This window comes from Podarcis pityusensis, assembly GCF_964106645.2.
Source record: "Podarcis pityusensis genome assembly, chromosome: 5".
NCBI lineage: Eukaryota > Metazoa > Chordata > Lepidosauria > Squamata > Lacertidae > Podarcis > Podarcis pityusensis.
The window spans coordinates 55,000,020-55,016,428 of NC_138032.1; the positions used below are offsets into that span (position 1 = coordinate 55,000,020).

Here is a 16,409-nt window from a genome sequence, read left to right on the forward strand (position 1 = left end):
AACAAAACAAAAAAAACAAAAGCACCAAATATCACCTCAGAACACTGCAATCGGAAATGGAAGGCTTTGGTTACAATGGGGGGGGTGCAAATTAGCAGCGCAACACTAAAAACAGGAGGGAAAGGGTTTTGATTATAGTTGGGGGGGCACAAATTAGCAGCACAACAGTGAAACTGGAAACTCAGGTGCACAGTCAGCTTCCAAAGCAAAGTTCGCAAACCAGAACAATGACTTCGGGGATTGCAACATTCGAGTTCCAAGTTGTTCAGAAACGAAGCTTTTTCAAAAACCAAGGTACCACTGTATTGTTTTAGAAAGAAAGAGATTCACAGCAGAGCTATCTTTTTAACTAAAACAAGGGTGAAGTTACAGGTGTACAGGCGAGTTTGCACTTACAAACAATTTTGAAGCGGTAGGGTCCAAAACTTTAACTACATATTTAAAAGTGATATGATATGGAGACAAGGTTTATAATATTTGGTATTGCATCTGGTTTCTTTTTAATTTAGGAACTCCACCTCCACAATCTACAGAACAGAGGGTGACAACTGGTGAGTATTAATGTGGAGTTTTAGCATTTTTCCACAAATGTTATTATTATATATTACTGAATGGGAAATAGTCTTGTAACATTCTTCATCAACTTTTGCAGAGAATGCACCATCAGGAACATCAGCAAGCCCTTTCTCCCTAAGATTGGTGAATGGAGAGAACAGCTGTCAGGGTCGTGTTGAAGTCTATCATAATGGGGAGTGGGGGACCGTCTGTGATGATGAATGGGACATTAATGATGCTCGCATTGTCTGCAAAGAAGTTGGTTGTGGAGAAGTCATTTCAGCTCCAACAAGTGCCCGCTTTGGTCAAGGCTCCGGCAGCATCCTGCTGGATGCTGTACAGTGCAGTGGGAATGAATCTTCTCTTAAGGACTGCTCCCATAAGGGATGGGGGGTCCATGACTGCAAACATAAGGAAGATGCCAGCGTCATCTGCTCAGGTACCTCAAACTATTTTCCAAATGTGCTAACTTCTAGATCTGCATTTGCAAATCTTTTGTGCCTATTGCAAATCCATGAATCAACTTCCTCTTTTCTCTCCTTTTAATTAGAATTTCTTACATCCAGTGCAGGGAATCATTTTTTCATATGATAAGTCACACTGGAATTCTTCCTGTGCATTTGTTTGTTTGTTTGTTTTTGCATCTGCTTATGCTTTTGTACACTGCACATCAATTGAACTAATTTCAATAATAAATATATAGTTTAAAAGCTAAAGGGGCATGCAGAAATGCTTAAATGCATGAGGTCAGAGGACTTCAAGGACTTGAAGTACCTGTAAGTAGCCAGAAACTCAAACCCTTTGGAGCCTATCAATTTTTAACGAGTAGTATTGAGGAACATAATGGGTTTGATGATAGCTAATATACATGAACAAACCAATTCACTTGGAATTCATTTAATTTAGATTTCTCCATTAGAGATATAGTCAATAGCTGTCAGCAGCAGTGCACATCCCATGACAGAAGAACTTCTAATTTCATCCCAGGTGGTGAGGAGAATATTTGCTTTGGCTCTATTATAAGTCTATTTTTCACTTTCCTTGCATGGTCTGGTATTCCAGAATAGTGAGGAATAGGTGTGGAGCCATAGTACTGAGTGAAGTGGGCTTAATTCTTGCCATTTTCCCAGTATACAGTAAAGCACAAAGCAAGGATTTGTCATGTAATGAAAATGGACACATACCCGTACATTTTGGTGAAGGTTCCACAACAGGAAATAAGAAAATTAGAAACTAAATTGGCAAGTTAAAATGCAGGCTCCCTCGCTCAATCAAGTTTAGCACTTATAGTAGAGTGAACAATGCAGATAAGGTTGTAAACATTAAATTTCTCTAATATCTGCTTGATGAGGTGCTATAATTAAGAACCATATCCAGTAACAATGAGTTCCTCCCATCTGGTGTTTAAATGGGAATTATTTTTATGCTGTGCTTCTTTCTATTTCCAGGACCCCTTACTACCACAGAAATACCCATTACATCTGGTATGTATTTTTTGACTTTATCATGTTTTATAAAAAAGGGGGGAGGACCACCCAACAGATTAGTATTCCCTGCTGCGATTGTTTAGCATAATTCTTCTGGAATGGCTCTTAGCATAGGGCAGAAAGGAGAGAGCTTGAGTGTGATAGCAGTAGCATCTTTTGCAGTTTCCCCCCATTCACCCTGGTTGCCCAATGCCCAACCTCCCTTAAGCTGTCTCCTGCAGTTGTTTAGTATATAAAGAGAAATAGATTCAGGGCACAGCCCTCTTCAGAGAAAATAACATGGTGTACATTATACCCCTGGTTTTCATGTATCGTGGGGCAGCAAAAAGAAGAGTGTGCACTTCCATAGAATGAATTTATTTTAAAAGAGAGCCATTGGGAAATTCAAAGACTCTTTAGCCAGATTTCTTTCATAGTAATCTGGTATCTATAGGTAAATGAAAGTCAGAGTTACTCTTCATATATGCACAATCTGAACTGAAACATAATGACAAATCACAAATCAACATTATGGGCATCAGCAGCTATGAGCCTTGAGCTTTTTCATTCGTTACCCCACTACATAAGGAGCTTCTAAATTTGCACCAAACCATAGTTTTCCATTATCTCCAAATCCAATAAACTGTGGAATGGGCAAAACATAATCTGCCCTGAAAACAGTTTGCATACCAGGAACAGATTGTGTTTCTGAGTTCTGATGAAACTGCAAACTGAGAAAGGACTTTTTTGCTTGTTCTACGTAAGCAGAGGAGGTCAAAGATATGCATGTTACAACTGGAGGCAACACAGTGACATATTTATAACACAGAGAAGCGGTTAAAGATTTATAAGCCAGTTTGCAAACAACCCTGAGGAGCTAATTTATAAAACCTTCATTAGATATTTAAACCAAATGGCATTATATGTGGACAAGATTTAATATATTTCGTATTGCATCTGGTTTCTTTTTAATTTAGGAACTCCACCTCCACAATCTACAGAACAGAGGGTGACAACTGGTGAGTATTAATGTGGAGTTTTAGCATTTTTCCACAAATGTTATTATTATATATTGCTGAACGAGAAATAGTCCTGTAACATTCTTCATCAACTTTTGCAGAGAATGCACCATCAGGAACATCAGCAAGTCCTTTCTCCCTAAGACTGGTGAATGGAGAGAACAGCTGCCAGGGTCGCCTTGAAGTCCACCATGATGGGACCTGGGGAACTGTCTGTGATGACGATTGGGACTTGAAAGATGCTCAGGTTGTGTGCCAACAACTTGGTTGCGGAGAAGCCACTGCAGCCCCACTAAGTGCCCACTTTGGCCAAGGCTCTGGCAGCATCCTCCTGAATGCAGTACATTGCAAAGGGAATGAATCTTCTTTTGAGGACTGTTCTCATAATGGATGGGGAGTTCATGACTGCAAACATAAGGAAGATGCCAGCGTTATCTGCTCAGGTACCTCCAATTGTTTTCCATATGTGTTTGCAGCATCTCTTCTAGATATTTCCAAATATATGTATTCTGCCTGTATTGCAAGGACACAGTTATGCTTTTTCATTTCTGTTTTTTAAATTAAAAACCCTTCCATCCACCACAGAGAATATTCTTTCATCTCATAAGTGGTGCTGAAGCTTCTGAAGGCAGGGGATTGCATCTGATGATACATTTATTTGAGGACTGCACAACCATTGCCCTAATTTCAATAATAAAGACATAGGCTAGAATCTAAAGACATATGTGGGCATACTCAAGCTCATAACACAACAAGTCTTGGAGCTCCATTGGTATATACTGCAAGTGACAGGTGCTCTATGTCTTTGGAGCCATCGCCTGCTAGTAAGTGATATTCCAAGGAATACTGGTTCTGAATATTCCATAGATAATAGACAATGAGAAACCAGTGCAACTGGAATTCATCTAATTTACTTTCCCCCTTTAGAATCATATTCAATAGCAATTAGCATCAGGGCATATGTTGTGGTAGCAAGTCATCTGGCTTCATAAAAGGTAGTGGGAAGAAGTAGTATCTCCGATCCATTTTGAATCTTCCACAAATCACTTTCATTAGATGGTGTGATGTTCCATTATTGTGAAGGATGAGATTGAAGCCAGAGTGCTAAGCGAAAGGGGATCACTTCCTGACATCTTCCAAATCTAAAAAATACCACAAGGGGAAACTGCAGATTCTATATTTTAAAGGCAGGAAGTGAGAACTTTGGAAACTGAATCTGCTTGCCAGGTACCCTAGCTCAATCTGGAACTCAGTCTAGGATTTAGAATAGCACAATCAGAATAAATCAATTTATAAACATTATATTTCTCCTATAGCTATCTGCTAAGATGTCGTAACTAGGACCCATATAACTTTAAGTTTTTCTCATCGAGTATTTAAATAAGTTTCATTGTTTTCTTTTGCATCCTTCTTTCCATTTTCAGGACCTCCAGCCACCACAGAAGCACCCATTACATCTGGTATGTATTAACAGCAGTCCCTCCTGCCATTTGGTTGGTAAAATTCTGCAGGAAATTGTTGCAAGGGTGGAGGACAGAGCTGAATCAGTGTTGTTGCACAAATTTAATTTTCCTTGGCTGCACCCAAATCAGTGGTGCAAACTAGGAACAAGTGGTGGTTTGTGAATTCTAATGGAAACACAAACTGAGAATGGCAGGGGTTTTTTGTTGTAAGTGGGAAACAACAGAGAACACAAGCATGTTACATCTGAAGACATCAAAAAGAAGCACTTAATAACACAAGGCTGAGGTTAAAAATGCAAACACCAGATGGTTATTGCAAGCAACCCTGTATATTCACTGTATATTATGTGGAGGTGGAAAGTAGATCTGATCCACTTGTGAGTACAGTGGTACCTCGGTTTATGAACAATCTTGTTTACGAACTATTCGGTTTACCAACTCCGCAAAACCGGAAGTAGTGTTCCGGTTTGCAAACTTTACCTCAGTCTACGAATGGAGGATGAACGGTGGAAGGGCACCAGCGGCAGGAGGCCTCATTAGGGAAAGCGCGCCTTGGTTTAAGAATGTATTTGGTTTAAGAACGGACTTCAGGAACAGTTTAAGGTCGTAAACCGAGGTACCACTGTAATTAACAAAAAAAATCAACTGGGCACTGAGGTTCAAAATGCAGGACTGTGCACATCCTCCAGCAGAAGAGACCCCCAGCAAAGTTAACCAGCAGCATAGCATGGAATATAGGTTGTTAAACTCTTTTGCATATCCCTTTTAGTGAGCCTTAAAATGCTTGCCCCTTCTCTCTAGCATGCTATTGAGTACGTTTAAAAGCTTTCCTTACTAAATCCAAAAGTCTAATTCATGCACTGTTCCATGCAGCAGCAAAGAGAACACAGGTAGATTACATTTGGGTACAAAATACACACTATAGTTTCAAACATGTGGTCTGAACTTTGAACAAGTTCAGACATGTCCGTTCTGGTATATTACGTGGTGAGAAAATAGTGAGAGAAAGGAAGAGAAGAAGCTTCACATCCTCCTTTGACCTAAGTGAGTCTAGGAACACAGCTCTGTGGTTTTAACACCTTCATGCATTAACTAGCACTCATGCATTAGTTATGTTTGACTGCAATTTGACTGCAGTAGTCAACACCACTGAAATAAATATGTAGACAAAGATTTAAACATTTAGTGTTGTCTCTTGTATATATTTAAATTAGGAACTCCACCACCACAGTCTACAGGACAGAGCATTACAACTGGTAAGCACTAATGTGAGGTTATAACATTTTTTTTACACTTGTCAGTATTATATATTAGAAAAAGTTACATTTTTCCTCAACTTTTGCAGATGATTCTTCATCAGAAACAACAGCAAATCCTTTCTCCCTAAGATTGGTGAATGGAGAGAACAGCTGTCAGGGTCGTGTTGAAGTCTACCATGATGGGAGCTGGGGAACAGTCTGTGATGATGATTGGGACATGAAGGATGCTCAGGTTGTGTGCAAAGAACTTGGTTGTGGAGAAGCCACTTCAGCTCCTCTAAGTGCCCACTTTGGCCAAGGCTCTGGTAATATCTTCCTAGATGCAGTACAGTGCGAAGGGAATGAATTTTCTCTTGAGAAATGCTCCCATAAGGGATGGGGAGTCCATGACTGCAAACATAAGGAAGATGCAAGTGTCATTTGCTCTGGTAATGTACATTTCTATTGGTTTTCACACATTACATATTATGCAGTATTCATTATTTGTAATAATATTTGCAAGAAACCTCTCTGCAGTATAAATGCATATTTTTTTTAATTCTTTCATTGTTTTAGGAAATGTGTCCTATACTACAGGGAGCCCCATTATAAGTAGTGAGTATTAATTGAAAGCTGAGAGCATTATGATTTGTTGTTGTTTTAAATACTGTTCTTTTGCATATAAGACCATCTCCATGGAATTGAGAACCCCTTTACAGAAGACTTGCTCATTCGATTGATCAGTGCGTGAGGAAGGCCACACAACCAGACCATCCCTGGATGTTGCACACCCCAAGAAGACCCATCCCCTGGCATCCATGCATAAAGCTTATACATAGGAAGCATGGCACATTAGGAGTAAAGGCTCCCCGCCCTGCAGATGTTCACACTGTATGTGTAGATGATAGGAAAAGGAGCCAATCAGAGTGAGCAATGTTCAGGGCAAATCTAATTGGCCTGGCCGTGTTCCACACTTGGAGATTGATCAAATGTATGGCCCATTCTTCTGAACAGGGCTAGATATTATAGGAACTGGAATTCCCAAACCTTTAGATTCAATGGGATTGTACTCCCAACCCAATATAATGTTTTCATGAAAATGGGTTTTAAGAAACCTGGGATTTGGGAGACCTATGCCCCCACCGAAAATATCTTGGCAGGTGTATTTTCTCTGAAGCTGAATCTCTGCCCAGTTGGTCCTTTCCCTCTCCCAACTGAATGTGAGCATTAACACTACTAGGGTTTGATGGGACAAGTTCCATCTTCCTAGTACTATGGAAGAACCTTTTCTACAGTGCAATGCCTATGCACATTTACTCAGAAGTAAGTCTCACTGAGGTTTTTACTCCGATGGGTATAGATAGCATGAATTATCTTTTTTTTTGAAACTGATATTTATTGAAGTTTCAAAAAAAGGTTACAAAAATAGGAAAAAGAAAAGAAAAAAAAGAAAAAATACAAAATACAGAAAAGTAAAAGCATTTAAAAACAAATCAGTCTTTCCATGTCTTGTCTTTCATTTACTTGTTTCCCTGACCTCCTCACACCTCCCTTTTTTGTATTCCAATCCAGTTAGCTAATTCAGCAAATCCTTTCCCTCTTTGTTTTTATCCTAATCCTTTAACTTAATATATTGTAACTTTAGATTCTCACCTGTTAACAATCCATTTTTACATACTCCTTTGTAATATTGCTGCTAAAACCACGTAACTTCATTCTGACATCGTTCTAACATTCATTAATTTTACAGTATTTCTGTAAGTAGTCTTTAAATTTCTTCCAATCTTCTTCCACCAACTCTTCTCCCTGGTCTCAGATTCTGCCAGTCATTTCCGCCAGTTCCATATAGTCCATCACCTTCATCTGCCATTCTTCCAGGGTGGGTAGATCTTGTGTCTTCCAATACTTTGCAATAAGTATTCTTGCTGCTGTTGTAGCATACATAAAAAAAAGTTCTATCCTTCTTTGGCACCAATTGGCCAACCATGCCCAGGAGAAAGGCCTCTGGTTTCTTCAGGAAGGTATATTTAAATACCTTTTTCATTTCATTATAGATCATCTCCCAGAAAGCCTTAATCCTTGGGCACGTCCACCAAAGGTGAAAGAATGTGCCTTCAGTTTCTTTACATTTCCAACATTTATTATTGGGCAAATGATAGATTTTTGCAAACTTGACTGGTGTCATGTACCACCTATATATCATTTTCATAATATTCTCTCTTAAGGCATTACATGCCGTAAACTTCATACCTGTGGTCCATAACTGTTCCCAGTCAGCCATCATTATGTTATGTCCAACATCTTGTGCCCATTTAATCATAGCAGATTTCATCGTTTCATCCTGAGTATTCCATTTCAACAGCAAGTTATACATCTTTGACAAAATCTTGGTTTTGGGTTCTAACAGTTCTGTTTCCAATTTTGATTTTTCCACCTGGAAGCCAATTTTCTTGTCCAAATTATATGCCTCCATTATCTGATAATAATGAAGCCAATCTCGCACTTTATTTTTTAGCTTTTCAAAACTCTGCAATTTCAATCTGTCTCCCTCTTGTTCCAAAATTTCCCAATATTTCGGCCATTTGGCCTCCATATTGAGCTTTTTCAAAGCTTTCGCTTCCATCGGTGACAACCACCTTGGGGTTTTATTTTCAAGTAAATCCTTGTATCTTATCCAGACATTAAACAATGCTTTCCTGACAATATTATTTTTAAATGCTTTATGTGCTTTGACCTTGTCATACCACAAATATGCATGCCATCCAAATACATTATTAAAACCTTCTAAATCCAAAATGTCTGTGTTTTCAAGAAGTAGCCACTCTTTCACCCAGCAAAAAGCTGCTGATTCATAATAAAGTTTAAGGTCTGGCAGGGCAAATCCACCTCTTTCCTTTGCGTCCGTTAGTATTTTAAATTTTATTCTAGGCTTCTTGCCCTGCCAGACAAATCTAGAAATATCTCTCTGCCACTTCTTGAAACAATCCATTTTGTCCAAAACTTGCAATGTTTGAAACAAGAACAACATTCTAGGCAATACATTCATTTTTATCGCAGCAATATGGCCTAGCAGTGAAAGCTTCAAATTTGACCAAATTTCTAAATCTTTTTTCACTTCAGTCCAGCATTTTTCATAATTGTCTTTAAATAAGTTCCCATTTTTAGCTGTCATATTAATCCCCAGGTATTTCACTTTCTTAACCACTGTTAAACCTGTCTCATTCTGAAACCTCTCTCTCTCTCAATCGCTGTTAAATTTTTCTCTAAAACCTTTGTTTTTAACTTATTCAGTTTAAATCCTGCAACCTGACCAAATTCTTGAATCAGTTCCAAAACTCTTTTGGTACTAGATTCTGGCTCCTGTAATGTCAATACTAAGTCATCTGCAAATGCTCTCAATTTGTACTGTTTAGCTCCGACTTGTATACCTTTAACCAACTGGTCCCTTCTAATCATATTCAACAGGACCTCCAGGACCGATATAAAGAGCAATGGGGAGATTGGGCAGCCTTGTCGTGTCCCTTTTTCTATCTTAAATTCCTCCGTCACCACGTTGTTAACAATTAATTTAGCCTTTTGTTCTGAATAAATTGCACTTATACCGTTTCCAAAGCCTTGACCTACCCCCATCCCCTGTAGATTCTTCTTCATAAAACTCCAAGAAATGTTGTCAAAAGCTTTCTCCGCGTCCACAAATATCAAAACTGCCTTGGTATTAATATTCACTTGTAATTTTTCTAAAATATTGATTATGTTTCTCATGTTATCAGACAAGTGTCTACCCGGGAGAAAGCCTGCTTGGTCTTTATGAATCTCTTCCATTAACACTTTTTTTAGTCTTTTAGCCAAAATGTCTGCAAAGATTTTATAATCCACATTAGCGTGAATTATCATGTATCAGTACACCAGTGAAGCAGTTCTCTCTGAATGGTGCACATAAATAATGTCACAGTAAGTTATTTTAATAGAACTCATACATCTTAATGTTGACATCCAAGTACAAAATCCCTTCTCGTTATGCGTGTTTTTCACAAAGCAAAACCTAGTTGAGTTCACAATATTTTGCTATGTTGGTAAATATCAGTAGTCAAAACCTGAAAAGGAAACAGAAGAATTCTCTAGAAACCAATGTTTCTGGAGTCAAAAAAAAGTAAGGATGAAACAAGATTAGTCCTTAACAGGCTGTGGAAGCCACAACTGTGCCTGTATTTCCTTTTTGTTGTTTGTTTTTATCTGTGATACTATTATAATTCTTTCCTCAGCTCCAGCAAGAACTACAACAACAAAGGCACCAGGTATTTTATAATTATAGCACATTCCATTAATTGTAACTCTGTGTGGGGTGAACTATAGTGCCTAGAATTGCCAGATGAAAAGAATATACCGTATTTTTCGCTCTATAAGACGCACCCGACCATAAGATGGACCTAGTTTTATAGGAGGAGAACAAGAAAAAAAATATTCTCTTCCTCTCTGAGCAGCGCCCCTTCAGCGAAATGGCAGGAGAAATGGAGCCCCTTCCATTTCTCCTCCCGCTTTGCTGAAGGGGCGCTGCACAGAGAGGGAAAGCTGCACAGCGCCTCTCCAGCGAAGTGAAGCCAGGAGAGCAAGAGGGATCAGTGCGCACCGATCCCTCTTGCTCTCCTGGCTTCAGCGAAAGCAACACGAAGCCTCCAGAGCACAGCGGGAGCTCCCGCTGCGCTCCGGAGGCTTCGGGCGGCTATCCCATAAGACGCACACACATTTCCCCTTACTTTTTAGGAAGGGGAACGTGCATCTTATAGAGCGAAAAATATGGTACTTTAAAGGTATAGTGTATAACTACATCCCACTCAACTCTTGTATAGGATTATGCCATAAAGCTTTTTTCCCCTTTTTTTTTTTTTTGCTAGAAACTAACATTGTATTAAATATATAAGGTTTTTTTCTTGTATCCTTTTTTCCTTTTCCTTTTGTTTGAAATAGTTAGCCTTTGGAACTATTGAATAGATGGTTTTCTATTTCAAATATTAGCTGTAGGCATATAAAAACTGAGGGAGCATATGACCTGGGTAATTGTAATTCACTGTTTTCTTTCAACTAGCATTGACACCTCTGAGTACCACTCCTGCACCTCTGCCTAGCACCAAGGCGTCCACTACTTCTGGTAAGCCTTCAGCTAGAAATTTAATCTCAGCATAATTCAATTTAATAACAGTGCAATCCTACACCTATCCACTCAGAAGTAAGTCCTCCTGAATTGAAGGGGGCTCACTACAGGCAGATGGGTATAGGACTGCAGCCTTAGTAGTTTTCAGTCCTGCTGTTATGTACTGAGTTGAATAGGATCCAAACTGCAGCAGTCTGATTGGTCCTAGAACAATAGGATCCAGAATGCAGCAGTCTGATTGGTCCTAGAACAATAGGATTCAGAATGCAGCAGTCTGATTGGTCCTAGAACAATGCAGCACTATGATTGGTTGGCAGGAACCACCCAATCATGCTCCAGATAGAAGTGAATCCACAACCTGATTGGCTTACAGTAGAATTCCGGAATTAGCCAATCATGTGCAGCCCATTGTGTAAATAATGTATATAAAGCAGATACTTTGAGGGGACATTTGTTCATTCCTCCTCACCACTATGAGCTGAATAAAGAGCATGAAATCACTTTGCGACTCTGAGTATATTTCACCTGCTATTGGAAATCATTTCTTCAAAGAACGTAGTATTTAATTTGGTCCTTTCCCCCTCTTCTTTTGCTGTTTCTAGCTAACTATCCTGCTTTGCCAGGTACGATTTTCTCATCTTGTATGCATTTGTGAAACTTTTAAAGAAATAGTTTTAACACATCAGACAGACGACCTGATCTTCTTGTTTACAAATCTGGATATACAGTATTGTAGAATAAGTTTATAATGAAGGAATTGGTAAATAAGTAAATGCAGATTATATATATGTCTATTACATAGAGTTTGATCTGCCAGTGGGAGGCAACTAAGGTTTCTCTTTTCTCTTTCTAAGATGGCACCGTGAGACTAGTCAATGGAAGGAACAGATGTGAGGGACGGGTTGAAGTACTTCACAATGGAATTTGGGGGACAGTCTGCGATGACGAGTGGGACTTAAGCGATGCAAGTGTTGTGTGCAGGCAGCAGAAATGTGGGCCCGCTCGCTCAGCAACAGCTAATGCTCTGTTTAGTGAAGGCTCGGGGCCAATTCTTATGGATGATGTCAGGTGCACTGGGACTGAAATCAGCTTGGGACACTGCTCTCACAGAGGCTGGGGATTGCACAATTGTCTCCATAGAGAAGATGCTGGTGTCATTTGCTCAGGTACTCTTTGATTGCAGCATGATAGAATATTATTAATAATAATCTATTTATGTCCCACCCATCTGGCTGGGTTTCCCCAGCCACTCTGGGCGGCTTCCAACAAAAGTTGTTTTTCTCTTTGACATCTGGTGGGAGAGCGTTCCACAGGGCGGGTGCCACTACTGAGAAGGCCCTCTGCCTGGTTCCCTGTAACTTGGCTTCTCACAGCGAGGGAACCGCCAGAAGGTCCTCGGCACTGGACCTCAGTGGAACGATGAGGGTGGAGACGCTCCTTCAGGTATACTGAACCGAGGCTGTTTAGGGCTTCAAAGCCTTTGCCAACCTCAACATATCTTGGGTTACAACTTCTGTCAGCCCCAGCCAGCATGTTCACTGGTTAGGTATGATGGTAATTATAACATCTGGTCAGCACCTGGTTAATGAAAACGTATATAAAATTTCAGTCCAATATCCACTTATCTGGGAGTAAGTCTAATTGAAGTCCATGGGGCTTATATCTGAGTAGGCATGTATAGGAATGTGTTGAAAGTGACTGATGTCGGGGAATTACCTTTGTTTCATGCGTTGTCTGCCTTTGCTGGTTTCATGCAAGAAACCAATTGTAATGAACATCCCCTATTCTAATATCAATTTCTTGTGATCAGTATTTCAAATGATGTTTCATGGGTTTCTCCAGAACACACACCGGCAAAGAAAGCTGACTTGGTCCATTGGAAAACTTTCAAAATACACAGCAGGGCACACTCTTTGTTGGGGCCACGACCCAAAATGCCACAAATTGCAAAGTCTTCATCATAATAATAATCAACACTGATGTTATGCCATACAGGGCTGGCATGATGTCCAAGCCAGTAGGCTAAGGCTTTGTGACTAAGAACAAAAACAAAAGAACCAAAGCACTCAAAGTAGTCACTTTCTTATAAAGAGCAGAGCTGGCCCACCTATTAGGTGACATGAAGCAACTGCTTCCACCAGCGGAAGTGCAAGAGGCAGTACCCGGTTCACAACCCCACTTCTGCCAGAACATTCCCCTGTTGCCAGGCTTTGGCAAGAGGGAAGTTTTCTGCTGTGCAGTATTGCTGCTTCGCTTCCCTGCCACTGGAGCAGAGAAGATGAGTGCCAAGGCCTTGTGGAAAGCTCCTTGATCTCACCTAGTGGAGGGGGGGTTCTGGCGGTGGTGGAAGTGGGGGGCAGGCAGGGCAGGACAATAGATGGGCAAGAGGCGGCACATTCTGGTTTTGCCTCAGGTGGCAAAACATGACTGGCTGTCACTGATAAGAAGTATATTCTGTTATGTTTTATGTTCTATGTACAATTTTGATTTCACTGAAGTTATATTTACTCTGCTATTCCACTTTTTCTCTTTCTTTTCAAGTACCAACTGTGAGCACTCCTACTCCAAGTAAGGGACATTTCACCTTCTCTATAATATAATCCTAAATTCTAGTTTTTAGTATACAGATTCAAACTGGCATTTAAATCTATTAAATGCACCTATGTTTCTGTATGTATAAGTCTGTTTTAACCATTGATTCCTTCTGTACTAAACGGAGTAACTATTACTGCATACTAAACTACTGACTCTATCTTTACTTCAGTAAAAATTATTTCAGGAAAACTGTGTTCCTCACAATAATTCTCTTACTTTCTCTTTTTTTCCCCTTCTCCATCTTTTGTGGGGTTTTTCTCAAGGACCTGCAATTAGCAAGGAAACTACACTTTCAAACGGTAAGAGATCCCTCAGCTGCCTCATGATATATCGGACTAAATGTTAGCTTTGGCTATGCAGGCTTTGTAGAATAGGTATTTTCATGGATGAATTGACCAATGCATAGCCCGCAAATGCAAAATGATTTATAAATGTATAGGAACAGCCAGCACTAGATTTGAGTTGCCATCTCTCACGTGCACCATCCGTACCCCCAATGTCACCCTGCCACCTCTTTGGAAATAAAGGTGCTGGCAGCTGCACATGTTTCACTCAGGGGTGCTTTTCTCAATGATGCTACCACCCATCCCTACAGTTGCTAGGGATTGATGACCCTCTAAAAGCCAGGTCCGTCCCAGTTCTGCTTGGAGATGGAATTAAGTCTGTCCCATCCCGTTCCTGTGCAGATTTTAAAGGGACATTATGAAAAATCAGAAATATGAAATTAAAAAAAAAAGATGAATAAAACAAGTTATTTGCAAGGTGGTCCATGAGCTGCAGCGCTGCCTCTGTCTATTTAACTATTTTTTCCTTGACTTTTTAAAAAAGTTCCAGAACCAGTTATCTAGCTGCCCACAACCTGGAGTGTCTAGCACATGGTGCTCCTTAACGCCACACTCTTTGAATGCAGCAGAGCAAGTTCCTCTGTGGGCAACAGAACTTGGTGACATTCTGTCACCCTCAGAGGGGATTGTATGGGTGAAATATGGATTCCTCCAGTTTTTACTCTAACCTATCGCCAGAATGCCTCTGGTTACCACATTAATAAATATGTCAGTGGTTTGTGCAGTCGCTTCAACTGGCACTTCTCTGCTGATCTCCCTCACCCCAAACCAGTGCTTTCTATTAAAAAAAATATTTAGGGGTACTCTCATTTTGACTCAAGAAAATCACCATTTTATAGTTCAAATCAGGGAAAATAAATGGACAAAAGTACAAAGATTCACAAAATGTTTAGGGGTATATGTACCCCTGCATCCCCCAGGAAAAAAGCACTGCCCCCAACCCACCCCCAAAAAACTGAAAAGCAAAATGAAATGGGATGGTTATGTCAGTTCATATTGGCAACAACATTTTACTCCGTATGCTGATATTGTGACTGGGCTTCTTTATATACCAGTAGTGAACCCATGCTTCTCTCTTCTTTTTCTAAGGAGCATCTGTGAAACTAGTCAATGGAAGACACAGATGTGAAGGACGTATTGAAGTGTTTTACAGTGGAAGGTGGGGGACGGTCTGCGATGATGCGTGGAACTTAACTGATGCAAGTGTCGTATGCAGGCAGCTTGGATGTGGGCCTGTTATCGCAGCACCAGGACAGGCTCGATTTGGTCCTGGTCCAGGCACAATCCTCCTGGATGATGTCTCCTGCACTGGGAAGGAATGGCACTTGGGCCAGTGCTCTCACAGAGGCTGGGGGGTTCATAATTGCCTCCGCAGTGAAGATGCTAGCGTCATCTGCGCAGGTATTTTCCAATTGCAGGTTGATATTTCCATTAAAAATTAATGGACATAGACCAGGCTTCCTCAGCCTCGGCCCTCCAGGTGTTTTTGGCCTACAACTCCCATGATCCCTAGCTGGCAGGACCAGTAGTTGGGGATGATGGGAATTGTAGTCTCAAAACATCTGGAGGGCCCAGGTTGAGGAAGCCTGACACAGACCAATTGTGGGGAACCTTTGGCCCTCCAGATGTTCCTGAACTAACTCCCATAAGCTCCAGCAAGCATGGCCAGTAGCCAGGGAGGGTGTGAGTTGTAGTTCAGCAACATCTGGAGGGCCAGAGGTGCAAAGATGGATATAGAGGAGCTGATGTGCTCTGAGCATGTCTGCAGTGGGGCAGCTTGCCAAACATGCTCAGGCTATAACCCTGAGCTGAAACCCTGAGCCATTACTGTTCCAAATAACCAGGACAGCCTGTGTTGTTCATCAAGCTGACTTGTTCCGAACATGTGGACAGCGCTGGGGAGGGGCCAGTGACCATTTAAGACCATTTAGATTGAAAGTACACTGTTTTAATAATAACCAAAATTGAATATAATACAAAATAATTCTTGAGGAATTATATTATCTGCATAATATCAAACAGATATGTAAAATGCTGTTGGTTGGGTAACACGTACAATCACTGGTTTGATAGGCACTTAAATGCAGTTACAGTGCTTCCCACTTGTAGTCACCCATTTACCATTTTATTTGTGTAAAAAAAAACTTAAAAGAGATATTGTTCACATTATACCACTAAAGTTGGTAACTAAAACATCGCCCTAATTGAAGCAGAAATTGGATTGCTATATTCCACTTTCTTCACCCTTCTTAATACAAGAACCACCCATGACATTCATCTAATCTATTTTTCTTGATAAGGAGCGTCTACTGCTACATTTTAAACCACATCAGTCCTATTTACAATGTTGATACCAGTGAAAGTATATTCTACTTACTCCTCTTCTTCTTTCTTTTCAAGAACCAGTCCAGACCACTCCTGCTCCAACAGGTAAGAGGCTCCTCACCTTCTCTATAATAAAATCCTAAATCTTTCTTCTAAACATGAAGATATTATGGAATAGGCTTCCCATGGAGGAATTGTCCAATGAGCAGCACATGTGGCAAAATTTATATAGAGCTAACCATTGCAAACAATCCT

General features: G+C 40.3%; 1 protein-coding gene across 1 annotated transcript in view; it reads left to right on the top strand.

Annotated features, from left to right (window-relative positions):
* Positions 1-16,409, top strand: part of LOC308477643 (scavenger receptor cysteine-rich domain-containing protein DMBT1-like) — a gene marked incomplete at its 5' end in the record, with an annotated part of 64,819 nt that overhangs the window by 43,359 nt on the left and 5,051 nt on the right. The window contains 17 exons of the mRNA XM_081006373.1: positions 510-551; positions 653-994; positions 2,004-2,039; positions 2,999-3,040; positions 3,142-3,483; positions 4,465-4,500; positions 5,718-5,759; positions 5,849-6,190; positions 6,318-6,356; positions 10,004-10,036; positions 10,825-10,887; positions 11,493-11,513; positions 11,745-12,056; positions 13,432-13,458; positions 13,749-13,784; positions 14,919-15,230; positions 16,230-16,259. Of these exons, the coding sequence (XP_080862499.1) occupies positions 510-551; positions 653-994; positions 2,004-2,039; positions 2,999-3,040; positions 3,142-3,483; positions 4,465-4,500; positions 5,718-5,759; positions 5,849-6,190; positions 6,318-6,356; positions 10,004-10,036; positions 10,825-10,887; positions 11,493-11,513; positions 11,745-12,056; positions 13,432-13,458; positions 13,749-13,784; positions 14,919-15,230; positions 16,230-16,259 (2,097 nt within the window). The remainder of the gene's footprint in view (positions 1-509; positions 552-652; positions 995-2,003; positions 2,040-2,998; positions 3,041-3,141; positions 3,484-4,464; positions 4,501-5,717; positions 5,760-5,848; positions 6,191-6,317; positions 6,357-10,003; positions 10,037-10,824; positions 10,888-11,492; positions 11,514-11,744; positions 12,057-13,431; positions 13,459-13,748; positions 13,785-14,918; positions 15,231-16,229; positions 16,260-16,409) is intronic.